The sequence below is a fragment of the Coturnix japonica genome, chromosome 14 (assembly GCF_054131305.1).
Source record: "Coturnix japonica strain WE chromosome 14, WE-NBRP24, whole genome shotgun sequence".
Lineage (NCBI taxonomy): Eukaryota > Metazoa > Chordata > Aves > Galliformes > Phasianidae > Coturnix > Coturnix japonica.
In genome coordinates, this window is record NC_140676.1 from 16,270,381 (window position 1) to 16,292,378 (window position 21,998).

A 21,998-nucleotide genomic window follows, 5' to 3' on the forward strand; every position below is an offset into this window, starting at 1 on the left:
CACGTGACCCGGGCAACTCCAAGCGCCGGCGCGGAGAGCCTAAGATGGCGGCCCCCTGCGTCACGTGACAGCAGGGGGCGGGGGAACCTAAAATGGCGTAGCAGCTCTATGGAGTTGGGATGGTCCCCTTCTGAGTTAGGCCTCTCTAGGTGCAACTTATCTCCCATTCTATTGTGGGAATCAAATGTTGCTTCTGCATTTAGAACAAAACATGAATATATGAGTGAAGAAATTTGTAGTTATTAGGTAAAAATCATAGTTACAAAGACTGCAGCTCCTGTCTGTCCAGCTATCTGAAATAAAACTATTTTTGGTGCTGGACAAATAGGGCCTGAGTGATAAAAGATCCAAAGAGGAGAAGTTAAAATAACAATATACCTGTATAAACTAGCAATAATGTGTTTTAATGTTTTGTTGTACACATTGCAAAAATATACAAGTCCTGACATACGTAAGGATGTGCCTGAAGAGATATGGGGAAGGACTGGAATCATCCCCCTCCCAGGCTCTTTGTTTAACGACGGTCTCTGGGACAGAATGGAAGAAGCTTTGAAGGGAATCAACATATCAATACGATAAAGAGTACCAAGACATCTTGGAAACAGAAACAGCAGGATGGCGACTGACTGGCATAAGATAGCAAGTGAACTAACAAATTTCAGAATGTAATTAACAAATGCAAACCTCGGGTAAAATTGTAACCTGTAATACCCAACCAAAGGGGACAGGGGAGGGGAAAACATATGGGAGAAAAGGTATAAAAACTGTAACATCATGTCCATAGGTGCGCTTCTGCCATCAGGGTGCCCGCCATTGCAATCACGAATAAAAACTGCTTTTTATCAGAGATACCGTCCTGACCAAAAATTATTGAGGATATTTCCAACACTATCTATCACTGTTAGCTGAGAAAAGTGCCTATCCCCAACCATGAGGAAAAAAACCCACAGCACTTGATGATTGTGCCAGCCGCAGTGTGGTGGTGATAAGGCTGTGTGCCCTCAGGAGGCTGAAGTTATTTTATGCAACCAAAGAGTGGAACTTCCCAGCGAAGAACAAAGGAAAAATAACTTAAGGAATGATGAGAACACACAAATTCCACAAGATACACTTTCTCTGAGGTTGTACCTGCACTAGGGCAAGGCACCATCCAGCTCATTTTTGCTTCTCTGTTTATTTAAAAGGTTCTGTTTGGCAGGACAAGGATCCAGCCACTCAGTGTCAAGGCCTTGTTTGCTATCTAAGTAATCAACCTGAACTCCCTTTTCCCTGATGTCTTCTGGTATCGTGGTATCTTCCTTCTTGATCTTTCTTTTATCCCCTTCCCCCGCTCTGCAATCCCTCACTTCTCCCAGAAATACCCGTCATTCCTGAGCTGTTCTCCCCACGCTTAGTGAGCTCAATGAATAGCTTCCACTTGTCCCTATTGTAACACATTTATTTCTCAGGTGGAAAAGAAATTACCTATGTTACTGAGGGTCTTAACATGTTAGGGATCAGTCTTGTTAAGGGAGACAAGTAATCACCAGTTACGTTGCACTGTTCTGTTTCCATGGTAGCAAAGTTAGCTTTTTTTCCTCCTACAATTATGAGAAGTTATATCAGAACCAGTTCCCTGATACCATGGAGATAGTAAGTCTTTTCTTCAGATTTCTTTGCAAGTCCTTATATGCTCATGGATGAACTTCCCAATCTTGCAAGTCCTATCAGAGCATTTTCTATCTCTAAAAATTAATTTATATACACAAGAGATGCTCAAATTTGCTTGCACTATTATGATGGTTTAGCAATGAATTTCTGGCATTTATGGTGTGATCCTGTTTTGTAACTTTTGCTTTTTATTGTGCTGTTTATATATTACAGTTCTGTATCTTATAGTACTTCTAAAAACACTTTGTTTTTTCCCAAATTGATCTGACCTTCAGTTCTTCATGAAACAGCATCTTGTACCCATCACTTCTTTAAGAGTTTCCTATAAATAAATACATTGCTTATTTATTTTCTTGCTTTGAACATCTAAGATGTGAGGTCCTCAGTGACTTTAAACTAAACAAAGGAGTTTCCTACTCAGCATAAACTCTGGGCAGCCTTGACTTACTTGTCTTAGTTTTAATTTCCATGACAGCCACAGATCTTTCTATTTTTGTATTTAATTTTACTGCCTTACTACTCTTAGATGACTTTGCCCTATGGAACTTCCCCAAATCTATGGCTATTTGTCAAATTTTTGTTATAAGAGAATTTGACTTACTGTGGGAGAAGAGGCCACTCATATTCAGACTGGATGGTGATTCTGGGTTTATTGTCATGTGCCCTTGTTTAGAATTTTAAAGGCCTTTTGCTTAATCTTCAGCTATTCAGTTACACCTACAAAACTAGGAAGAAACAATGTCCAGTTCCATTTGTTTCCTGGTATGTGTAATATCTTACAGTGTGCTAATTCCAGTTACCACGCTATGTCTGGTGCAAATAACTGGTACTTCAACTTTGAAATAATCTCCTGTTCCTTCCTGTTCTACTAATTAATTTAGTGATGGAGCCCTGTTTAAGAAAAATGAGACCTATCAGAAGCATTTAATGCATTGAAAGTGGGTGGCTGAATTCTTGGGTATAGATTACAAACCTGCCATCAGCTTTGTGACATTTTTTAACAGGCTTGACAATATGATGTGTTTTTTTGGAGACTCTGAATCCCAAACAGCTTGTTCACAAAAAATGTTCATTTCAATCTGGTGACAAAGGCATGCAGGAAAGGGAAAAAAAATCTATGAGATGCTTAAAAAGTGAGCAAGTGGTATTTGTTTTCTTTGTTAGCCATAAGCAGCAGTGCACTGTTAGACAAAAAGGACACAAATCAGTTCACAGAGATCTGAAGGCATAATGTGAAATTGTTGAGAAAATAGGTAGTAAGAACTGTGAAATTGTTAACCTCTTTGTAGAGAAAAATGGCAGCTGAAACTTATAGTGTGTTTGAGTGCAGAAGGATAAGCACTGGATTAGTTGGCGTTAGTTCATCTGGGAAGGTTTCTCTTACTGTTTGGATTTGCCTCCAATAGGACTTCAAAATCTAATACCCAGTCATAAGCTCAGATCTGAGTTGTTCCATCTAAAAGAAGTCAAGATAGAAGAGTTTCTAACTTCAAACTAACCTGAAGTCTGAAGAAAGGGTGAAATCACAGCTCAATTGGCTAAAATCAAAATAAAGGCAATTATCTGTGGTCTGGAGCTTGGCAGTATGAGGAAACTAACTTAGTCCTGATGGCTGGATTTCTAATAGAGTAACATGAGTTCCATCTTCTGCTTGTTGTGGATCATGTTTGTTTTATTAAAACTGTCATGGCTTTGGTTTCTGATTGTGGGAATAACCTTAGGACTCTGTGGCTTCCCAGAGGACCAGAAGAGGGAAAAACCAGCATGGGTGGGGGCAGAGACCCCAGCTGCCTTGTCAATAACACAGGCTTTCTAAGTGGGGTGCTGGCCTAGCACTGCTGCTGGGGCTGCCTCCTGCAGAATGGGGGCAAGACTTGGAGGCTGCTGCTGGCCTTCATCTTTGGGGGGCTTCTCACTTCTCAAAACTCATCTTCACATGGCTGTAACAAAGGTGCCAGCATAAGTATTTGTGTAACCATGGCAACAAAGAGGCAGGAGCAGATAATGGTAAAAAAAAAGGAAAGAAAAACAGAAAAGTTGCATTTTAACCTGGAGTGTTCCCTAGTCTTTTCAGTTTATGGTCCCCCAAGACTATGTGCACCAGCCCACCATTGAGAGCCATACACAGGCAGAAATGAACAGTGGGCAGGTGTGGGTTGTGTCATTGCTTTCAGCAATGGTGCTCCTCAATTTCACTCTCTAAGTGCCTGAGATTCCTGGAATGTGTTTCACCTTTCCCAATATTTTCTACAGCTTGTCTCATCTTGGTTGGAAATTTAACCTACCTCTCCACGTTGCTTCTGGAACCAACAGAAAATGAAAGGATGGTACATTCCATCCTGAAGAAAGCACAGAAGCTGAAATGGATCACATGCCAGAGGGACCTCTTCCCATGTATTAGTCATAGAGAAGCAGCTTAGCTGCTTGGCTAGATGAACTCTCTTAAATCTTTGAACTGTTACTGTTGCCCGCAGCGCTTAGCCTAAGTTGTGCATGATGTCTTATTGTTCCAAGTGCAGTTACAGCTATTTACTAAAACCATGTGTCTCCCAAGAATGATGAAAGACTAAGTCTTGCGACCCAGTTCCAGCATTACAAATCAAACATGCTGTAAACAGCATGTTTAATAACCTAATAGAAACCATCATCACTTACTGTTTTGGGGTGTTTTTTTTCTGTTCAAATTTCAGGGCCATGAAGATGATCACAGGGCTGGAGCAACTGTCTTGTGACGAAGGGTTGAGGGATCTGGGCTTGTTTAGCTTGGAGAAGAGAAAGGCTCCAAGGAGTCCTTCCAGTGGCCTTCCAGTACTTGAAGGGAGTGTATAACACAGTCTGATGGTGATGAGAAAAGAAGGGATGGCTTTAAAATAAAAGAGGGGAGATTTAGGTTAGATATCAGGTAAAACATTTTTACTCAGAGGAGATGAAGTGCTGGAATGGGTTGCCCATTAAGGTTGTGATGCCCTGTCAGCAGAGGCATTCAGGGCCATAGATAGGGCTCTGAACAGCCTGATAATGTAGATGGCAACCAGCCCATGGCAGTGGGGTTGGAGCTGGATGGTCTTTAAGGTCCCCTCCAATCTAAGCCATTAAATGATTCTATTATTTTATTATTCATCTGTTAAGATGAAATGCTATAGATTCTTGTGCTCTTTGTACTGTGCTCTGCCTGTTTCTTGTACATACTCTGTATGCCTGTACTGTCTTTTCCCTTCTAAAGCACTAATTCACAAGTCACCCTAGCTATTTAAGTGCATGTTTTACCTTCTAAGCCCATATTTCACACAGAAAACAGGAGATTTTAACACTGATGTTACAATAAAGCAGTAAGTCAGTGACAGGCAGAAAGACAAATCAAATAAATAGGCTTCATTTACACTTTGGCCTGTGTAAGCACTGCCTGGGCACATCATCCAACCTGTACCCCCATTACATGATGGGCAAGGCTTCATTTGCTGATTTAAAGCCATACTCCATAGGTAAAGAATCTTGCCTGGATTATTTTGATGGTACTAGAAAATTTCTTTAACTTCCCTTTCTGAGTTTTTGTCAATTTTCAGAGGTTGGTTTATTTCACAAGCGTATTGTGAATGTTCAGATGATCTCTAGGAAGCCTGGAGCTTCTGGAAGGCAGGGCTCCTACTGTACTAGCTGAGCCAGCTCCTGTGGATATCCTGCCTACCCTGTTCTGAATGGTCAGGGTGTTGTCTTTATGGTTACTGCTGGCCGGCTGGGAGCAGATGCTGCCAGGTGGTAAATGTTGTGGTGTAGTGTTTGGATATATAACAAACAGCCAGACCTGGCTTTCCAGTAGAGTGAAAAATGTGGGAACCAAATCTGCTTGTTACTTTCCAAATGGGCAGGATAATTAAAGGGACAGTAATTTGTAAGCACTGGTTACAAACCAGCATTTACATCTGTACTCTGCAAATGTATCTTTTTCCTTTTTTTCTCTCTCTTCTCAGTTGACAGATGCTTAGTTTTCCTCAACTATTTACTTTAAATTCAGGTAAATTAAACATCATCCTTACCAGTTGTAGTTTGCCAAGTCATACTGTAAGATCAGCTCTCTGGGTAAGCAAGGCAGCCAATGAGCCTTGCATGCAGGAGGAGCGACAAAGCAAACTGGTGTCAAGTAGGTGAATCCAGCTAAAAGAAATAGAAAATGTTAAGCTTTGTGTCGTACCGCAGGGCAATCTTTCAGGCAAATAACTTATGTCATCCAATGTTATGTGTATTTTAGTGCTCGCTTAATGATGGCCTAATATTTCAAACAAAATACAAGTTCTGTAATGAGATACCTTGTTTCTAGCAGGATGTTATTAGGATACCAGCTACAGTGATCTAATGAGATTGACCTTCATTCCATAAGAAATTGCTCTCCTCCAGAAACTATTTTTAATGGCCGTCATGATTTATGCAAAGGGATCTATAGCAATAGCTTTAATTTGGGGCGAATAAATGGTTCAAGTAATTATAAATTATAAGAAAATGACAAGTTACTTTAAGGTGCTGCTAAATTTTTACCACGTTATGCATCAGTTGAGTACAACGCAGTGAAAATCTCCTATGGCTTTGTTCTCTCTGCAAAGAGCAAAATAAATGAGTGCAGCTCGTAATGGGTAGAAGAAAAAAGCCGTGTAATTGCTAACACCGAGAGCGTGCTGGCAGCTCGCAGGCTTTCACCTTCAAGGTATCTCGCTCCCTGGAGTGCCATTTGCTGCCATCTACTGGACGTCTCTAACAAATTCAAGGAGACCCGAACCAGCGCTCCAATTTCCATTCCCCTTCTGATGTTCAGAGCTCTAGTGCAAGTGACTTCTAATGTCCATTGTAACGAGAACCCCTGTTTTAGAGGGGGGTTAGAAAGAGGAATCTATAGCCTGAATATCTGTGCTGTCTGTCTTAAGATGCTCGATTAATAAAGCAGGATTGTCACAGCACTGCAGAGGAAAGTTGCCAAAGAGACAGAGAGTGTCAGTTTTATACTAACAATGGATAAGAATACTTTGCTATTCTGTAGTTATTTTAATCTGAAAAGCCTAAGGACCTTGCTAGCATATCTTTCAAAGATTTCTTTCAGTACATGAAAGTCATTTATTAGCTCTTTTGTTTAAGGGGAGGCCTCAAAAAACCCAAAAAAGAACAAGTATTTTCTCAAAGACCATATATGTTCCCACGTTAAGGACTTTAAAATCTATATGTGCAGCATCATTTGGTGGCTTCTAAACCAATGGGATCCCAAAGCGGGGATTTATGAACCTTGCTGCATTGTAGAGGTGAGTCAGCCAATATCCCCCAGCAGAGGTTTGCCCTCCTTGCCACGTACAACTTCCTCACCAACGCAGAAACACACCTTCATCCCCATTTCCAGGCTGTAGCCTTTGCAGTGTAATTTGTGAAGATGAACAGGAGAATTTGCTTGTGGTTGAGGCTTCTCCCTCATGTCTTACTATCTGAACATGCTTTCCTTGTGGGATCCATCAAGGGATACTCCACAAGACAGATGAACTGGGTGATCCGTTTGTAACCATCATCCCTGGGTGTCCTCACTGTGAATATACAGACTTTGTGAGGTCTAATCATGGACTCCATGAGGTTTCAGTTTTCCAGTAAGCAAAGAGCTACTAAAAAGATCTGGAACTTAGCTCTCTGGTGTGTTACACAACTGTTGATTCCAGTAAAGTTCTCTTTCATCTTAAACCCAATGTAATTGATGGATATTTCATGTTTTTAACTCAGAAATCCTCTATACCAGAAATCCTCAGGCAATCACCCCAGCTGCTGTGGATCTCTGTATGACTTACAGAAGTTTCCATAGCATAAAATAAAATATATCTCCTTTGATTCAGACAGAAAGTACTTTTTTTTCCCCATAGAATTGCCCTATGGACTTGGAAACATCGTTGTATGTCTATCTCTAGGTACAGCCTATGGGGCTCTTCCACGAGCAGTCATTACTGCAGGTGAGAAGCAGTAGGGTGCCAGCAGTTCACCTGCTCTGCTGAAGCAAACAGGTGTATTATTCCTAACTGTAATAACATTGCCCCTTTGAAATATACGGAACATCCAGCCTATGCTGGATGTGTGCAGTACATCTTTCTTCTCTTTTCTCTTGGCAGTTGGAGTACAGTGCTCCCAGCAACCTGAGAGGTGCAAAAGAACAGGAATCTCAGTGCTCTTCTCTCAAGGAAAACAAGTGTTCCCTTTAACCCACATGCAGGGATAGAGGAACCTTTGGTGTGAGGGAGCCCTTTGCTGGTCTCAGCTTGGACAGCTTTGCCAGGGATCTGCAGCCTTTTATTGCAAGCTTCTGACTGATGAGGCATTACAGTTAAGTAATTTAACTCCCTAGGGGTTCCTAGGCTCATTACCATCTTACCATCTTGTTTTACCATCTGAGACATTCACCACATACCTAAAGAATATGTTACATCTGTTCCTTTCATACCCTTTGTCTGCATTCCACAAACGGGGCTCTGAGGCATTTGGAACTGGTGTAGCTTTGCGGCCTTCTGTGGAACTCTAAATCCACATTCAATCCCCTAAAGAAATAAAGAAGCACTTTGTAAAATGCACACTTCTACCCAAAGTGCAGCCACGTTTTGCATCTGCACTGCCAGGCCAGAGATCTGCTATGTGCACGACGGGGATATCTCTGCAGCTGGAGGCCAATGAGTTGCATACTGAACTTGGCTCCTTTTCCTCACTGTAATTCCAATCGATTTTTCAAATCAACAGGGAAACATCACTCTGTCTGATATAAAATGCAGCTGCCTTTACCAGAAGAAAGGCCTCTTCCAGAGCTGTAAAGCACTGCAGAGGCTGGCTGAGCACTGCTCGGGTGGGCAGCATGGCAGCTGTGTGCTTCAGAGGGCTATGTGCAGTTAGTGCCTGCCTTCTCTAAGTGACCTATTTGAGCAGAAAGGAGAACTGTTCTGAATAAGGGCAGCTATTTTGAACTTAGGATGTTTTGGAGAGAGGGGGAAACACTGAAGGATAGAATTAGGTCACAACTTCAGGATGCCAAGATTTTCCTCTTGATTTGCTTATTGCTTTTGTAAGGCAGGCTCTCACACTGAGCCATACTGGAAGGAATAATCTTTTCTCTGCACACATTAAGCCGGAGTACAAAAGAAATTCAAGTCATCAAAAATTCCATTTTCTACGTTTCTGGGAGAGAGAACAGCTAAAAGGACAACCCAATTTTCTCAGCTGTGTAATTAGCACTTACTGGCAGGAGATAATAAACAATCAATTGAAGTCAGCTGGAGCATTTCTCAAGAGCAGTTCAGCATCTCACTGAGGTGACTGGAATGCAGTGCAATACGAGCACTCCTGTGATGAAGTCGGACCCCGGGCAGGAACAGCAATGGGATTGTTGATGATTAGAAGGATAAGTAGGATCACAGAGGCCACTTTTAAAGCTGTGGAGATCAGTTCAGTCTAGACAACGCTCTGAGCCCAGCGGCTGCTCACTTCATAGAGCAAGCCTGAAGTATTAATCTCCTGTGCTATTTAGAACTGGTAAATGCATCTAAGTTAGAAACTAGTCAAGTGTTACCGTATCATACCCTCCATTACAACACGTTGGGAAGCGTGGAAAAATACAATTATTAACACTCAGTCTTAATAACTGGAAGACTGTATTACATTTGCCTGCAACCACAGTGTGACTTTGCTTTCAGAACCCATGTCTCCTATTCTCTCTATCACAGCAATTGTGTATGCAGTTGGGTGTGGGCTAACAAATAGAGCATCAGAAATCCAGCCTAGCTGTATGAAATAAGCAATTAGCAGTGACCTTGTGGCTGTTAGTCAGATAGGATCTTTTCTATTACATTATATCCCCCTTCAAAATTGCTATGGATTTTTTAGCGCTTATCTAAATAGATTGGGGATAAGGCCTGCTTTCCAGAAGCAGTTCAAACGAGCTGTTCTTCCTTCCTTTTGAGGGGACAGCATAAATTCACAACCATGCCACTGTCTTCTTTTGGCAGTTTGGAGATGTAGGAAATATTGCCATCAGGTGTTCCTCATTTAATTCAATCCCTCGTTAAGTTGAGCTCTCCTGTAATTCAGTCTCGGCCTCAAGACCTAAATCACTCATATTAAAAGTAACACAATGGCCACCCTTCCTTTTAATCAGCGTTGACTGCTTTAGGCAGGTATTTCCAGATAATCTGATTACAAAACCACAACGAGCTGGCACTTCGTTAATAACCGATCAGAAAAAAATTGGAAAAGAATCAAAGGAGGAAAGGAAAAGAGAAAAAGGAAAAGGAAGCCTTGCAAAGACTTGCAGCATTAGAGGAAATATTATGGAAGGTTATTGTTGCCAGTGATTGCTATTGGCACGAACCTCAAAGATGTGCTGCCATGGGTGACAGGTTCGGCCCAGCAGGGAGAGTATTGACAGAACTCCAAGAAGAATGAGGTCTATGGTAAATTTAACGTCATTTCCTCTTAGACTTATTTAAACTTACTAATAAGATTTATAGGTTAGATGCTTAGCAGTGTAAGCTGGAGTAACTCCACTGAGCTCTGGCTGCATCTTTTCCAGCCTGCTGTTTCTGTAAATGCAGGCAGAAACCTGCCTGGTAGCCCACAAGCACAGTGACTCTTCTTGTCCGGTGTGTTCTGAGGCTTGTGAGCTACCAGACTTTTACCTCTGTGTGTGAAGCCATTTCTTTGTTCAGCTGGTAGGAGAATCAAAGCACTTTCCATCATTCACGGCATGTTCTGTGTATCTGCTGCATCTGTGATTCAGCTTTGTTAAAGTTCTCCTCCACTGAGGGACATGCCTGGATGGATGAGGGCGGGCTGCCTCGGCACAGCAGGTTCTGTTGAGGATGGGCTGATGGATTTCTGGCACAGTCCTGGCACAAGGCACACTGAGTAACGTGGAGCAGCTCTGCAGCTGCTTCATACCAGCTCGCAGGGAAGTCACCAGTCACACTTACTGGCCAGTTCTCTGATCTCCTGGGCTGACTTATCTCATAAGGCCCCCAGCTCTCTGGAGCCTGAGAGCTGCCAGACGTAGGGCTGCCAGCTCTGACTGTGTTTGACAGAAGCTGACACAGATATACTTTAAGGGGACTGTGATGCATCTTTCTTCTTTCTTAAAATATCACCTTGAAAACATGTCTAAAGTAGGCAGCGTATTGTCCACTGTCTTTTCTGTGTAAATTTGCAATACCATTGGAATGACAGCTCTTCTTGTCAGCCAACAGCTCCAGAGGAGATTGGGACTGGTTATTTTTCACCCACCTCCCCTGTGTCTGCTCCTGAATGATCAGGCTGAATGGAGCCCATGGTCTGCTGCTCAGCAGATGGCATGTTTCCAGTGCATCAGTACTGGAACAGTACCCAGCACAGTATGAAGGAACCCAAGCTGTTAAGATTCTGCCTTTTGACTAAAGCAGAAGAAAAAGCCTTGACAATTTGCTATTTTGCAAGTTAGTCAGTAGGAAATAAATGGTTTACAAGGTGTTGTTCTGCCTATGTTCCCAGAGCTCTTACTGAGCTCTGTTTTATTTGGTAATGAAAGATACCATACTCGATCACAGAAGAGACTGTGCTTCTCTTGGGAGTAACAGAAATGGCATGTGCTAACCACACAAGGACTCTGAAGCTTGCAGTAGACTGCTTAAAGCCATCAGGGTAATAATGCAGTAGAATGGGGGCTTAGGAAGCCTGTAGACTGATGCACACGTTTCTAATGGAGTGCCAAAGGAGCCAAACTCAGGACTCATACTGATGTTAATGAGGCCCTTTTTCCATTGCCTCCTTGTAAGTCAGGCTGTTTGGTAGTACACATGCACTGACACTGCATTGGGAGAAAGAAGGCTGTGAAGTGGCAGAGGACATAAAGTTCTAGTCTAAACCTGGATGCTTATTTAGGCTGAAATGGATGTCAGAGTAGCTTGGTCTGCCAGTCCAGTGCTGTAGCTTTGCATTCCTTTCTTTTTAGAGGCTTTGTAATCTTGTTATCATCTTGTTCAAGCAGCCACTATTAAAATTGATGACGTTGATTTATAATTCTATAAAATCTTAAGAGATAGATGGAAATTGATGGAGGCTCCCAAGTCATAGAGGACAGTTATGAATCAGTGGTGAGTAGCATGCAAGTAGATACAGTAGATGCTTAAGAACTCTTGCATCCTTTTCCCCTTCAGCACAAAACTCACACTGAATTCCTATGTTACATCAAGTGAGTGGGAAAAAAGAAAACCTTCTTAATGACAGAGAGCAAAAATTCTGTAAAAAGTGTTAATCCTTTAGAGTCCAAATCCTTTAGAGAAGACAGACAACTGTGTCCAAAACCCAGTCTGAGTAAAATGTTTCCAATTCTGTTTTGCAGGAGGAAGTGATTAATCACAAAGTGAGATATTTTCAAGACGAGCACAAATTGCAGGAGATTGTAAAAGACTCCAGATGGACTTGAATGATTTGGAAATGCAGACGAGAACAGCCAAGGAAATGTTGAGGTGAATAAACACAGGCTAATCCCCATCACTGACAAATAAATTACACAGTCTAATGTGAACATCTAGAATTTCCAAGGCTGTGGGCTTAGAGATGTCAACCTGGGACAAGCAAACAGGGTGCTGATGTACTTGAGGTAAGATGGATTCTAACCTTTGTACAGAATGCCCGCATCCTTACTTGTGTTCCTTCAGCTTGTGCCTACCTGAAAAACACACAGACCAAAACCGTCTCACAGCTGGGAGGAGGGTTAGGACTGGAGGGTAGGACTGGAGGGTAGGACTGGAGGGTAGGACTGCATGCTGAGGTTATTGTGGAGAGAGATGTTAAGTCTTCAAAGTGAGATGCATGGAGAGATGTGCTTCAGGCCACAGGGAAATGATTTGAATGATGAATCACTACAAAAGTAGCAGGAATGGCGAAGCTCTGGGTTTTATGGACCAGTGGATGGTATGATAACAGTTATAATTAGTGCAATAAAAAAACTGTCATGTGGTATCCCAGAACATCATCGGATGTCTTGTTGTTCCTTGTCTCAAGCCTAAGCAAACCTTTGTGATAGCAGCGTCTGCACAAACATGACCTCGAGTCATGCAGTGCATAAACCTCACTTCAGTAATAAAATGGAGAGAGCTTGGTAGGAAACTTGCTCTCCTGAACAGCAGAAGCTGCATAACTAGCTCCACAGGTTACGGGGCATTCTGTATCCAGGTGTTTCCCAACACCTACCATAAAGCTCTTCTGGCCCAGCTCTTCTCCATTCCCACAAGCCCTATCCCTGGTTACCAGGAAGACTAGACCAGCACTGCCCTCTCCACTTCCACTCCTCAGGAAGCTGTAGTGAACAAAGTGATCACCTCCTGGCCTCCTTTTCTCCACACTAAAGCATCCAAGTGCCCTGAGCCTCTCCTCACAGAACACACCTACCATCCCTGCTACCATCTTTGTTGCCTTCCTCTAGACACTTTCAGGACCTTAACATCCTCTTCGTACTGTGGAGCCCAGATTTACACACAGTAGTGAAGGTGAGGCCACACCAATGGTGGTAAATAACCTTTTTTGACTGGTTATCTGTGCTGTATTTGATGCACCCTAATGTGGTTTGCCTTCTAGGCTGCCAGGGCACACTGCTGGCTCATACTGAGCCTGCTGTTGACGAGCCCCAGATTCCTCTTTGCTGGCTGCTCTCCAGCCACTCGTCTCCCAGTCTGTACCCGTGCCTGGCATTACTCCAATCCAGGTGCAGAACCTGGCATTTACCTTTGCTGAACTTCATGCTGCTGCTGACTGCGCAGTGCTCAGACCTATCTGTATCCCTTTGCCTCAGGTGATGCTGGTGGCACGGCACATTCCAGCATCTATAAAACACCACACAACTGCTTCAGACAGCAGCTTCACATTTGTTGAACAGGGACTATGATAACACAGGCTGGTACTGAAAAAACAACAACCAGGCAGTGGTACATACCTTTGCAATGAGCTCCTCGTTCCCATTCCTCACCTTTTTGGAGTACACAGTGTAGTAGAGGGTTTTGTGGCTTTACCTTAAAAAACTGTCAGTTACTTCCAGTAACTGTATGTCCTGATTCTGCCAGCTGCAATGTGACAAAATAACACCCTGCTGACAGTAAAACAAACAGGTCTTGTAAGTGTGTGTGTGATGCAACAGTTAAGATGCTGTCAGATAACGTTCACTTGCCATGGTTTTGTTCCCTGATTTAATACTCCTAAATCTGTTCCACAGTCCCACAGCTGCTCTCCCAGTGACTCACCGATGTCTTGTTTTCCAGACAATAAACACCACTCCTCACTTGTGTTCTCATCTGAAAGAGATGCACTGATAGCAAGAAACCCACCTCCATCCTCCATCCCTAACCTGACCCTGTTTAGCTGAGCAGGTGAAGAGGGATTATTCTGGCAAAGCCAAAATAGGTCGGGCTGTTAAAGATGTGTATTTACTCACATCTCTGGAGTCTGCCAGCTTTGTACTTTCCACAAGCATAAGGACTCCAGGTTCTGCTGGTTTTGAAAGGCTTTGAAACAGTGTCTGAGGAATGGGTGTGAAAGGCACGCAGCAGTTGGAACAGAGCAATTCTGATCACACCGAAATGGATGACATTACCTGTACAAAGCCAGCGGAGCTCTGGCAAGAACTGAGCCCTCAGGATGCTGGGTTGTTCTGAATACTTACAAGCAGTGTGATTGTCATGCAGAACCACAGCACTGCTCCGATGTATACTGTGTCATCTGTGCTATGCTAATAAATTAGCATCTGCAGCTACCATTTTCCTCAGAAACAGGAATTCTAAGCTAACTACCTAGAAGGAAAATGAGAGAAGGTGACGTTTGCTGGAGTGTAATAAAACTAGTTTATTTACACAGTAACATGAATGCCACAGAGTACACAGCAAAGTACCACAGCAAACCAGAGTGTAACCGCCCCTGATCACAAAGGAAGGCTTGAAGTTGATATATAAAAACGTGTACATGTTGATATGAAGCACCAGATAAAGCAACGCAACCAGGAATTCCAAGTACAAATCACCCACAAGAATGGAGTTCAAGAAAAACAAATCCCCTAATTGAAGGGATTTGAAAGAAATCTCACTTATAAAAGACGATCCATTTTGGAACCCCAAATTTAAAAATAGTTTCCCCCCTTTTCTATTAAAGAGCAGAACACACTGTCAGATGCTCAGCATAACCAAGTCTGAAAAGAAAAAAACCCAAGGATTTCAAGTGCAAAACCTTCCAATACCAACAAGCCAAATGGTAAAGAAACAGAGGCCCGAGCCAGTTTTGAAGAGGTGTTGCTTAGGAAACAACCGTATTCAAACCTACACAACCTTAAGTATATATTATATACACAATATATAATATATTTTCAGATTAAAGGGGGCAAAGAATACTTTTGGGATACAAAAACCCATATACATACATACATACATATAAATGTGCCTGCACACACTCATATATATTTATGTATATACGTGAATGTATATTTCTTCCACATTAAAAAAAATAAATTCCAGGTTCTCATAAATCCCTGAACTTTTCCCCTTGGGTTTATGGAAATCTTCATAATCTGAAGTACGATCCAAATCCTCACATTCTATAGAGTGGGAATACGCTTATGTACAGGTATGCTGAGTGTTTCATTCCTGACTGGTGACTCTGCTTGATCTGAAAGCATTCTGTGGTTCCCAACTAGATGCTGAGTGAAGCACCAACAAGGAGGCTTACAGGGAATTACTGAGATTACATTCTCTGCCTGCTCAAAACCACCATCCTTCTAACGCTGCACCCAGGTAAACAGCAAAATCCATAGGAACGCCAACCAGAATTTCTTCTGAAAAGCATTTCCTTTGTATTCCTTAATGTGTTTGGGATCCAGATGATAATTTATAGAGTATCTCCACAGGTCTGCTATTATAGGCATTAAAAACCCGAGTTCTGCCCCAATTTGATGTTACATCACTGCATAACTGCATCACCACTGCATTCCTGTGCCATGCCCCGAGGGCTCTTTGTGCTGTAGGTTTTACAGGAGCACAACCAGCACCATCTTTGCAAAGCCACAGCTGAGCACACAGCCCAATCACGCACTGAGCAATGGCCATGCACTGCCTGCACAGAGATACGCTCTTGTTTGGAGTAAAGAGGAAAGGAAATTGCATTAAACGGTCTGATTCAGTTACCATCATATCCCTCAGAAAAGCAGCGACTGATTTAAATAAAACCAGAACTCTTTAATTTACATTTCCACATGAATTTGTTATTACAAACAAAATATATTAACTTCAGTGGGGCTTCTCAGCACAAGAGCTGAGAAACAGATACATCTTAATTCAGCAGCAAATACTATTTCTATATGCTAAAGTCACGGCCCTACAGTGCAAAGCTGCTGAATCAATTCTCTAAGTGGCCAACTGCTAACACACATCTGATTGATTTTAATAATATCTTTTCCTGTTATGTTGGAACTCCTCTGTGTTAAAATGTCAAAATGATCCATTCATACCTTGTGGGGGCTGCTGGGATGCGTGGAGCACACAGGATTTAAGGTGGTGTTTGAGTAAATGCTGGGTGTTCCTGTCTGCAGGTCAGCAACAAAGCATCCCAGCTTGTGCTGTTGGTTTCATCACATCTGAATACTGTAGAGAGACCAGGCCTCTGTACTGGACACTGCTGAGCCTCTAAAATAAGATTCTGGATTCCCTCACTCCTGAAAATTTCCAGGTCAGGTTTTGCTGATAGACTCTCTTTATATTCACCTGGTTATGCACATTGACCGTATCAAATCTGAGGAATAAATAATTCCAATGTAAGAAAGACAGAACAAACCCTCGGTAACACCTCAAGGAGGAGGCTTCTCAGAAGCCCTCTTGGTGTACATTTGATCCACAGAGCGCGGTGTGCAGCTCATCCACTACCGCCCTGGGGACCAGCACACCTTACCTTCACTGCTCCTTCCAACCTAACGCAGCTCCTCGTCTCCCAGAGCTGAGCTTGTGCAGCAGATTGTCAAAGCATTAGGCTTGTTTCGATGCGACCATCAGTCTAACCAACCAATTGGCTCGTCCTGTTCTCCCTGTGCAGATGCAGTTCAAGACACGAAAGCTCACAGTGTTGGTTGTTAACCAGGTTTCTGCTGTACTACAAGCAACTCAGAGGAACTGGTTCACCTAACTGCAACTTCAGAAGCAGATCTTATTGGATAGGTCAACTCCGTGTTGTACAAAGTACGGCAATTAATTAATTCATTCATTAATCTCTCCTGCATCTTAACGTGGGCAGTATCATTGATAGGGCTATTACAAGAAGAATCAGATTTCCACCAACTGACGGGCTTCGTTTTAGTTTTTGGACAAGGCACTAAATGTTGTGAATCCAATCACTGCACCCTCTGTAACATTAGAGAGGGTTTTAATGGCTCTAATGAGATCAGAAACCACTCATCACAGTTCCTCAAACAAGCACGTGATTTTCCAGAAGTTACCTCCACTGGAAAAATTCTTTAGAGTTCATGATAAAAATATCTGAATGACAGCTTTTATTAATAGAAAAATATATATTTACAATCAATACTGTTATCTGAGATTTGCAGCTCTTCCTATTTCTTGAGCTCAACTGAAAGTGCGACTGCTTAAAAAGATTCAAGATCTGTGCACGTATCCGTGTGAGTTAAAGCATGCACAGCCAGGGGTTTCGTTCCTGCCATACACAGGATCTCAACTGCAAACAGAAGGGGTTTTTTTCCTTTTGCTTCGCAATTATGCTGTAGCATTCTTAGGGTCTGTTTACAATCAGTTTAATGCATACATTCTTGGATATTTATGAGGCAATATCTGTTGCCAGGATGAAGGACCACCACGAACATCGCCATCACCAGCATCAGAGTTACGGGCACACCTGCAAAGTCAGCCTCAAGCTCCCCAAAGGAAAACCTCAGGCCAGATCGTGTTTGACTTCTCTAAAGAAAAACACACACAACATTACAAATTGCTAAAGTTTACCCAGTGCTGCACAAGAAGGGATGGGTAGTGAACATCTATCCATGCTCGATTATACTGCAGTTAAAGTGAGTATTGGTTCATCACAAAAAATACAAACAGAAATTAGATAGCTAGAGATACAAAGGCTTTGGACCAGCTGCTTTAGATACATATGCTTGTAAAACATTCAAAATTCAACTTTGCATGTGCGTGTTGACATGAAAGTGACTCTGAAAACACGGAATCCTGCTGGCTTCAAGGAACGAGCCCCCTGCAATGACAAGTGGTCCAAGAACTGCTCCAGCAGCCTACATGAGCTGGGTGGAAGTTATGTGCACGCAGGCACTGTGAAACAAACACAAACCAGACCACAGAGAACACAAAGCCCTACTCTCAGCTCAGCACTGCGACTAACAGCTAGCAGATAGGATGCACGTGGCTTGTCATGCTCGGTGTATGTAAGCTGTGATGGTGCTGCCCTCCTGTCTCCAGGTAAAGCAGGGCTGCACCCAACATGTGTGTGACTCTTTGTAAAGGTTCTTCTACAAGCTGCTCGGCAGTAGTACAGAAACTTACTTTCTTGATGTAGTGAAGCACCTCAGTTACATACATTGCACTTGGGCTTTTAAAGCACAGTCTTTTTTTTCCCCATCGATGCCGCCATCCTCACCTTCTTGCCAAGAAAAGAAAGAAAAAATACATATCACATGAAAATATATTACCCTTATCCTTGCCTGATCCTTCACTGATACAGCTGAATCAAACACAGGAATCATCATCAGAAGTTTCAGAAAGTCTTGAGAAAGGTCACAGAGACTGTCTACATACTACAGCACAATCGATGTAGGCTTACACAGCACTCAGCTCAGCTCTGAGAGATGCCCCAGAAGAGTAACACAGAAATTTCACCCCCTCCAAATGAATGGTGTGGATCCAGAGCTAGTTTTGCTGACCTTAAGCCTGCAGGACTGTTTGTTCCGTTTCCACGCATCCAGTCCAAGCATTGCATGCGCTGTATAAAGTGGCTATTTGTTTCAAGGCTGAAGTGAATTCATTCCTCACAGTTTTAACAATTAAAATGAAACATCCACCCATAAGAGGAACACATGGATAGCTGCATTTATGTGCCAGGAAAGTGAAGGAAGGGGCTGCAGATCTAGCATCCGGTAAAGGCTGGTGTGTAAAGTGAACACTGTAACATACAGCTTTACAAAATACATACAAGAATTGCACATAGATCCATAGAAGAGAAGCACAGGCTCATAACTAGGGCTGTCTGCTTTCCGTCACCTGGGTTAGAATATTCAGCATCACCTGTTCCTCTACATCCAAATGAGTTCTTCAGAGCGATTCAGAGAGCAATGCAGAGCCCAGCAATACTGAGCAAATACATCGTCTGTTCCACGGTTCTGCAGGAAACAGCCACCAGGTCGGGGGAGGAAGTCAGCAGCTGTCTCTACAAATGCAAAGCTCCTTCAGGTTGATTTTTATTCAGATTCTGCTTCTTGTTCTCAGTAATTCCTGCTCCAGTCCCAGCCCCGGCCTTCAATGATCTCTGAGCTCTTCTGCCAACGTGCCATTTTCAGGGTGCTGTCTATAACAACACGAGCACACGCTGCTTACAGCAGACAAGAGAAGCACAGCCAAACACCGCTGCGGGAAAAACGGATCACGGTGCTGTTAGTTGTGGCTGCCAAACGTAACAGCTCCCTCGATAATTAACCAGCGCTGTTTTTGCCCCTTGTTTTTACCCTTCGGAGAATTGTGTCTGCAGTAAAAGTGTCTCCATGTGGCCTGTTAGCTACACACAGACGAGCTCTAAACACTTCTGTCTCCTGCCAACATGCCAGCAGAGCCAATTTCGGTCCCACTTTGCAATATGGCACAAGAGACAAGAGCAAACCAAAATAAAACAGAAGAGGTGGCTGTTATTTTCAACCCCAATTCATAGCAGTGATTGTCAGAGAAGATTATACATGGCCTGTCCGTTTCAAGTCAGGCTTTAGTGCCTTCTGCGATGGAAGGGGAATTTCAATTGCCCACCATGTGTTGTGTTTTCATGGCATAAATGTGGTTATAGCTACAATACATCAGCCGTCCAGACTGGTGAGAATCAAGTAGGGGAAATAGGATAGACTAAGTGTGCATATTCTGCTTTTTAATGCAGGTCTTAAGCCAAGGATAGCAGTCCAATTAAGGCAACGCTGCTGAAATCAAGGATGAGATTAGAAAGGATGCAGGTAGGCAGCGTGTCAGACGGAGAGGAGGGAAGAGAACAAAGCACAGACGCTTACTGCCTGCTGACATGGGTGCAGTCAGCAGGACAACCTCATCTGCAAGGAAGAAAGAAGGCATAAAATGTAAGAGAAGGAGGAGAATCCATTTGGTTCAGACCAAAGGAGAGTCCAGCCCAGCTGTGGGGGACTGGACGAGAAGAAATTCTGCATGGGATGTGGAATGAAAGCGGGGGGGCAAGGTGGGTCATTCATCTCCCATTTACAACTAATCCATCTCTGCTAACAGTCACTGCTATTCACAACCAATGCTACATACAGAAATGGCAGAAACTACCCAGAAGAGGAGGGCAATTGGTTTACTGCAGTTATAGAAATAGTGGTATTGAAGTTTTCTCTCCTTTTCATCCAGATATTTATCTAGTTACAAAGTGTCTGGTCCAAATGCAGTCGTATGTATAAAATGAATCCCTAAGAGGCCTGGCAAGAAAGCAAAGTTCTGTCATACTGGGTACGGGAGGGAATCTCTCCAGTTAGAACCTATTTGCTCAGAGTTGCTGGCTTTGACATCTAGGCCTTTTCTTAAACACTTGTTCAAAGTGTGAGCCCTACGGCAGGCTGGAGTGAGGGCTGGGCTGGAGGTGCTTTGTAAAAAGCAGCAGGTCTTATAAACTAGTGCCGCTGCATGATTCTCACAATGCGATGAAGCGAGTCTACAGTCGCGAAAGCCAGATACTGACAACAAAGCCAGTCTTCCAGAATCACTCCACAGTCCCTGTCGAAGGACTTCTCTGCAAACTTTATCATCAGCAGCGTCCTTTTGATGTCCAGCCAGTTCTGAAGTACAGCATCTTTCCGGGCCGGGTTGGAAGATGTTCTTAGAGCATGGAACAAGTCCTCACGTGGACCCCAGAGCAAACACTGAAGGATTCCCTTGGCTTCCGATATCAGGATCCTCTCAGAGGGGTTGGGATTCAGCAAGCAGCTGGCAAGTTGTTGAAGCCCTTGAGAGTAGAGGGAGCGGCAAGGGATCTTGGGGAGATCAGCATGAGTGTACTCCTTCTCCTTCAGCTCTGGATTCTCATCAAAGGGGTTGGGTAAGTGCAGCATTTCGTAGATAAGGATGCCAGTCTGAAATTCATCGCACTTTTTGTACTGGGTTGCAGTGATGATTTCTGGAGCCAGGCGGGACTGATCCCGCAGGACCTCGGGATCTACCATATGACTCTTCTGCTTGGCCTGCGAGAAATTGCTCACTATTAACCTGGCTGGGCAAGCAGAGCTGGGACTGGGCTCCACGGACTCAGAGCTCAGAGGGCTGCCTCCTGGTCTAGAATGAACCAGCAGCAGGTTCTCTAGCCGCAGATCACAGTGGGTGATGTGGTAGGGTTTCAGGTGCTCCAGGCCCAAACACAGCTGTAAAAGGAGAAGACAGACCTGCCTCTCATATAAATCTGGGCTTTTGGCATGGCGAGGAGCAGACTCTCGCACAAAATCAGCCACTGTTAGGTATGGCACCTCTCGTGTGATGACTACAACACGGCTGCGTGGCTTGCTGATGGTCCCCTGGTTACTTGAGCTGTCCTTTTGCGAAGCCTCTGTATTGGAAGGAGTCCCTCTGTCCTTTTGCTCAGGTTCTTCTTCTTCTTGCTCTTCTTCCACTTCTGGTGCATCACTATCCTCCCATGGAAGGAGACGAACCGGCACTTCAGCAAGGAAATGGCCACAGTCCTGTTGGATGTTGAAGTTGATTGCCAGACTCTGCCGGATCGACAGGCTGTGATAATACTGCTGGGACTCCTTAGCTTTGCTCTTACAAATCTGGGGGAAGAAAATAAACACAACAGATAAAACTATCCATTTGTACATTCTTTAGGTAACACATCTACAGCCTGGTGCTATATACAACGACTGAAACACTTTGTACCGAACTGACCTTGGCACGTGAATGTATTGCACTGGATTGGATCTGTAACTGCAGATCAATATGTGCAAGCAGCTCACCCTGTGCACATAATATTGCCTGGAAAATACAGTTCAGGCATGTTCCAGTCACAACAGCAGCTGATACATGGTAACTCTGCAGTGAAACCTACAAGACAGTCAGTTGTTTATCCATATAATTTCA

At 43.3% G+C, this 21,998-nt stretch overlaps 2 protein-coding genes across 15 annotated transcripts in view; both read right to left on the bottom strand.

Annotated features, from left to right (window-relative positions):
- Positions 1–67: 67 nt before the first annotated feature.
- Positions 68–14,321, bottom strand: LOC146758473 (uncharacterized). The gene is made up of 5 exons (XM_085515877.1): positions 13,610–14,321; positions 13,402–13,499; positions 5,685–5,802; positions 4,306–4,513; positions 68–193 (listed from the first exon to the last, which is right to left on the bottom strand). Exons 1-4 carry the CDS (start codon positions 13,633–13,635, stop codon positions 4,330–4,332), a joined length of 426 nt encoding a protein of 141 aa, XP_085372003.1. The 5' UTR covers positions 13,636–14,321; the 3' UTR covers positions 68–193; positions 4,306–4,329.
- Positions 14,322–14,491: 170 nt separating this feature from the next.
- PEAK1 (pseudopodium enriched atypical kinase 1) overlaps positions 14,492–21,998 on the bottom strand; it is an 81,735-nt gene continuing 74,228 nt past the window's right edge. For all 14 annotated transcript variants that reach the window (XM_085515837.1, XM_015872446.3, XM_085515838.1 and 11 more), the window contains one exon: positions 14,492–21,691. In XM_085515837.1, the coding sequence (XP_085371963.1) occupies positions 20,543–21,691 (1,149 nt within the window). In that variant the 3' untranslated portion in view covers positions 14,492–20,542. The remainder of the gene's footprint in view (positions 21,692–21,998) is intronic.

Coding starts and splice junctions, on each gene's coding strand:
- LOC146758473 (XM_085515877.1), bottom strand. CDS start 13,635: ATGGGAACGAGGAGCTCATTGCAAAG. Junction 13,500..13,609: donor ACGAGGAGCTCATTGCAAAG/GTATGTACCACT, acceptor GGTGTTTTATAG/ATGCTGGAATGTGCCGTGCC. Junction 5,803..13,401: donor CAGCATGAAGTTCAGCAAAG/GTAAATGCCAGG, acceptor TATTTCTTTTAG/CTGGATTCACCTACTTGACA.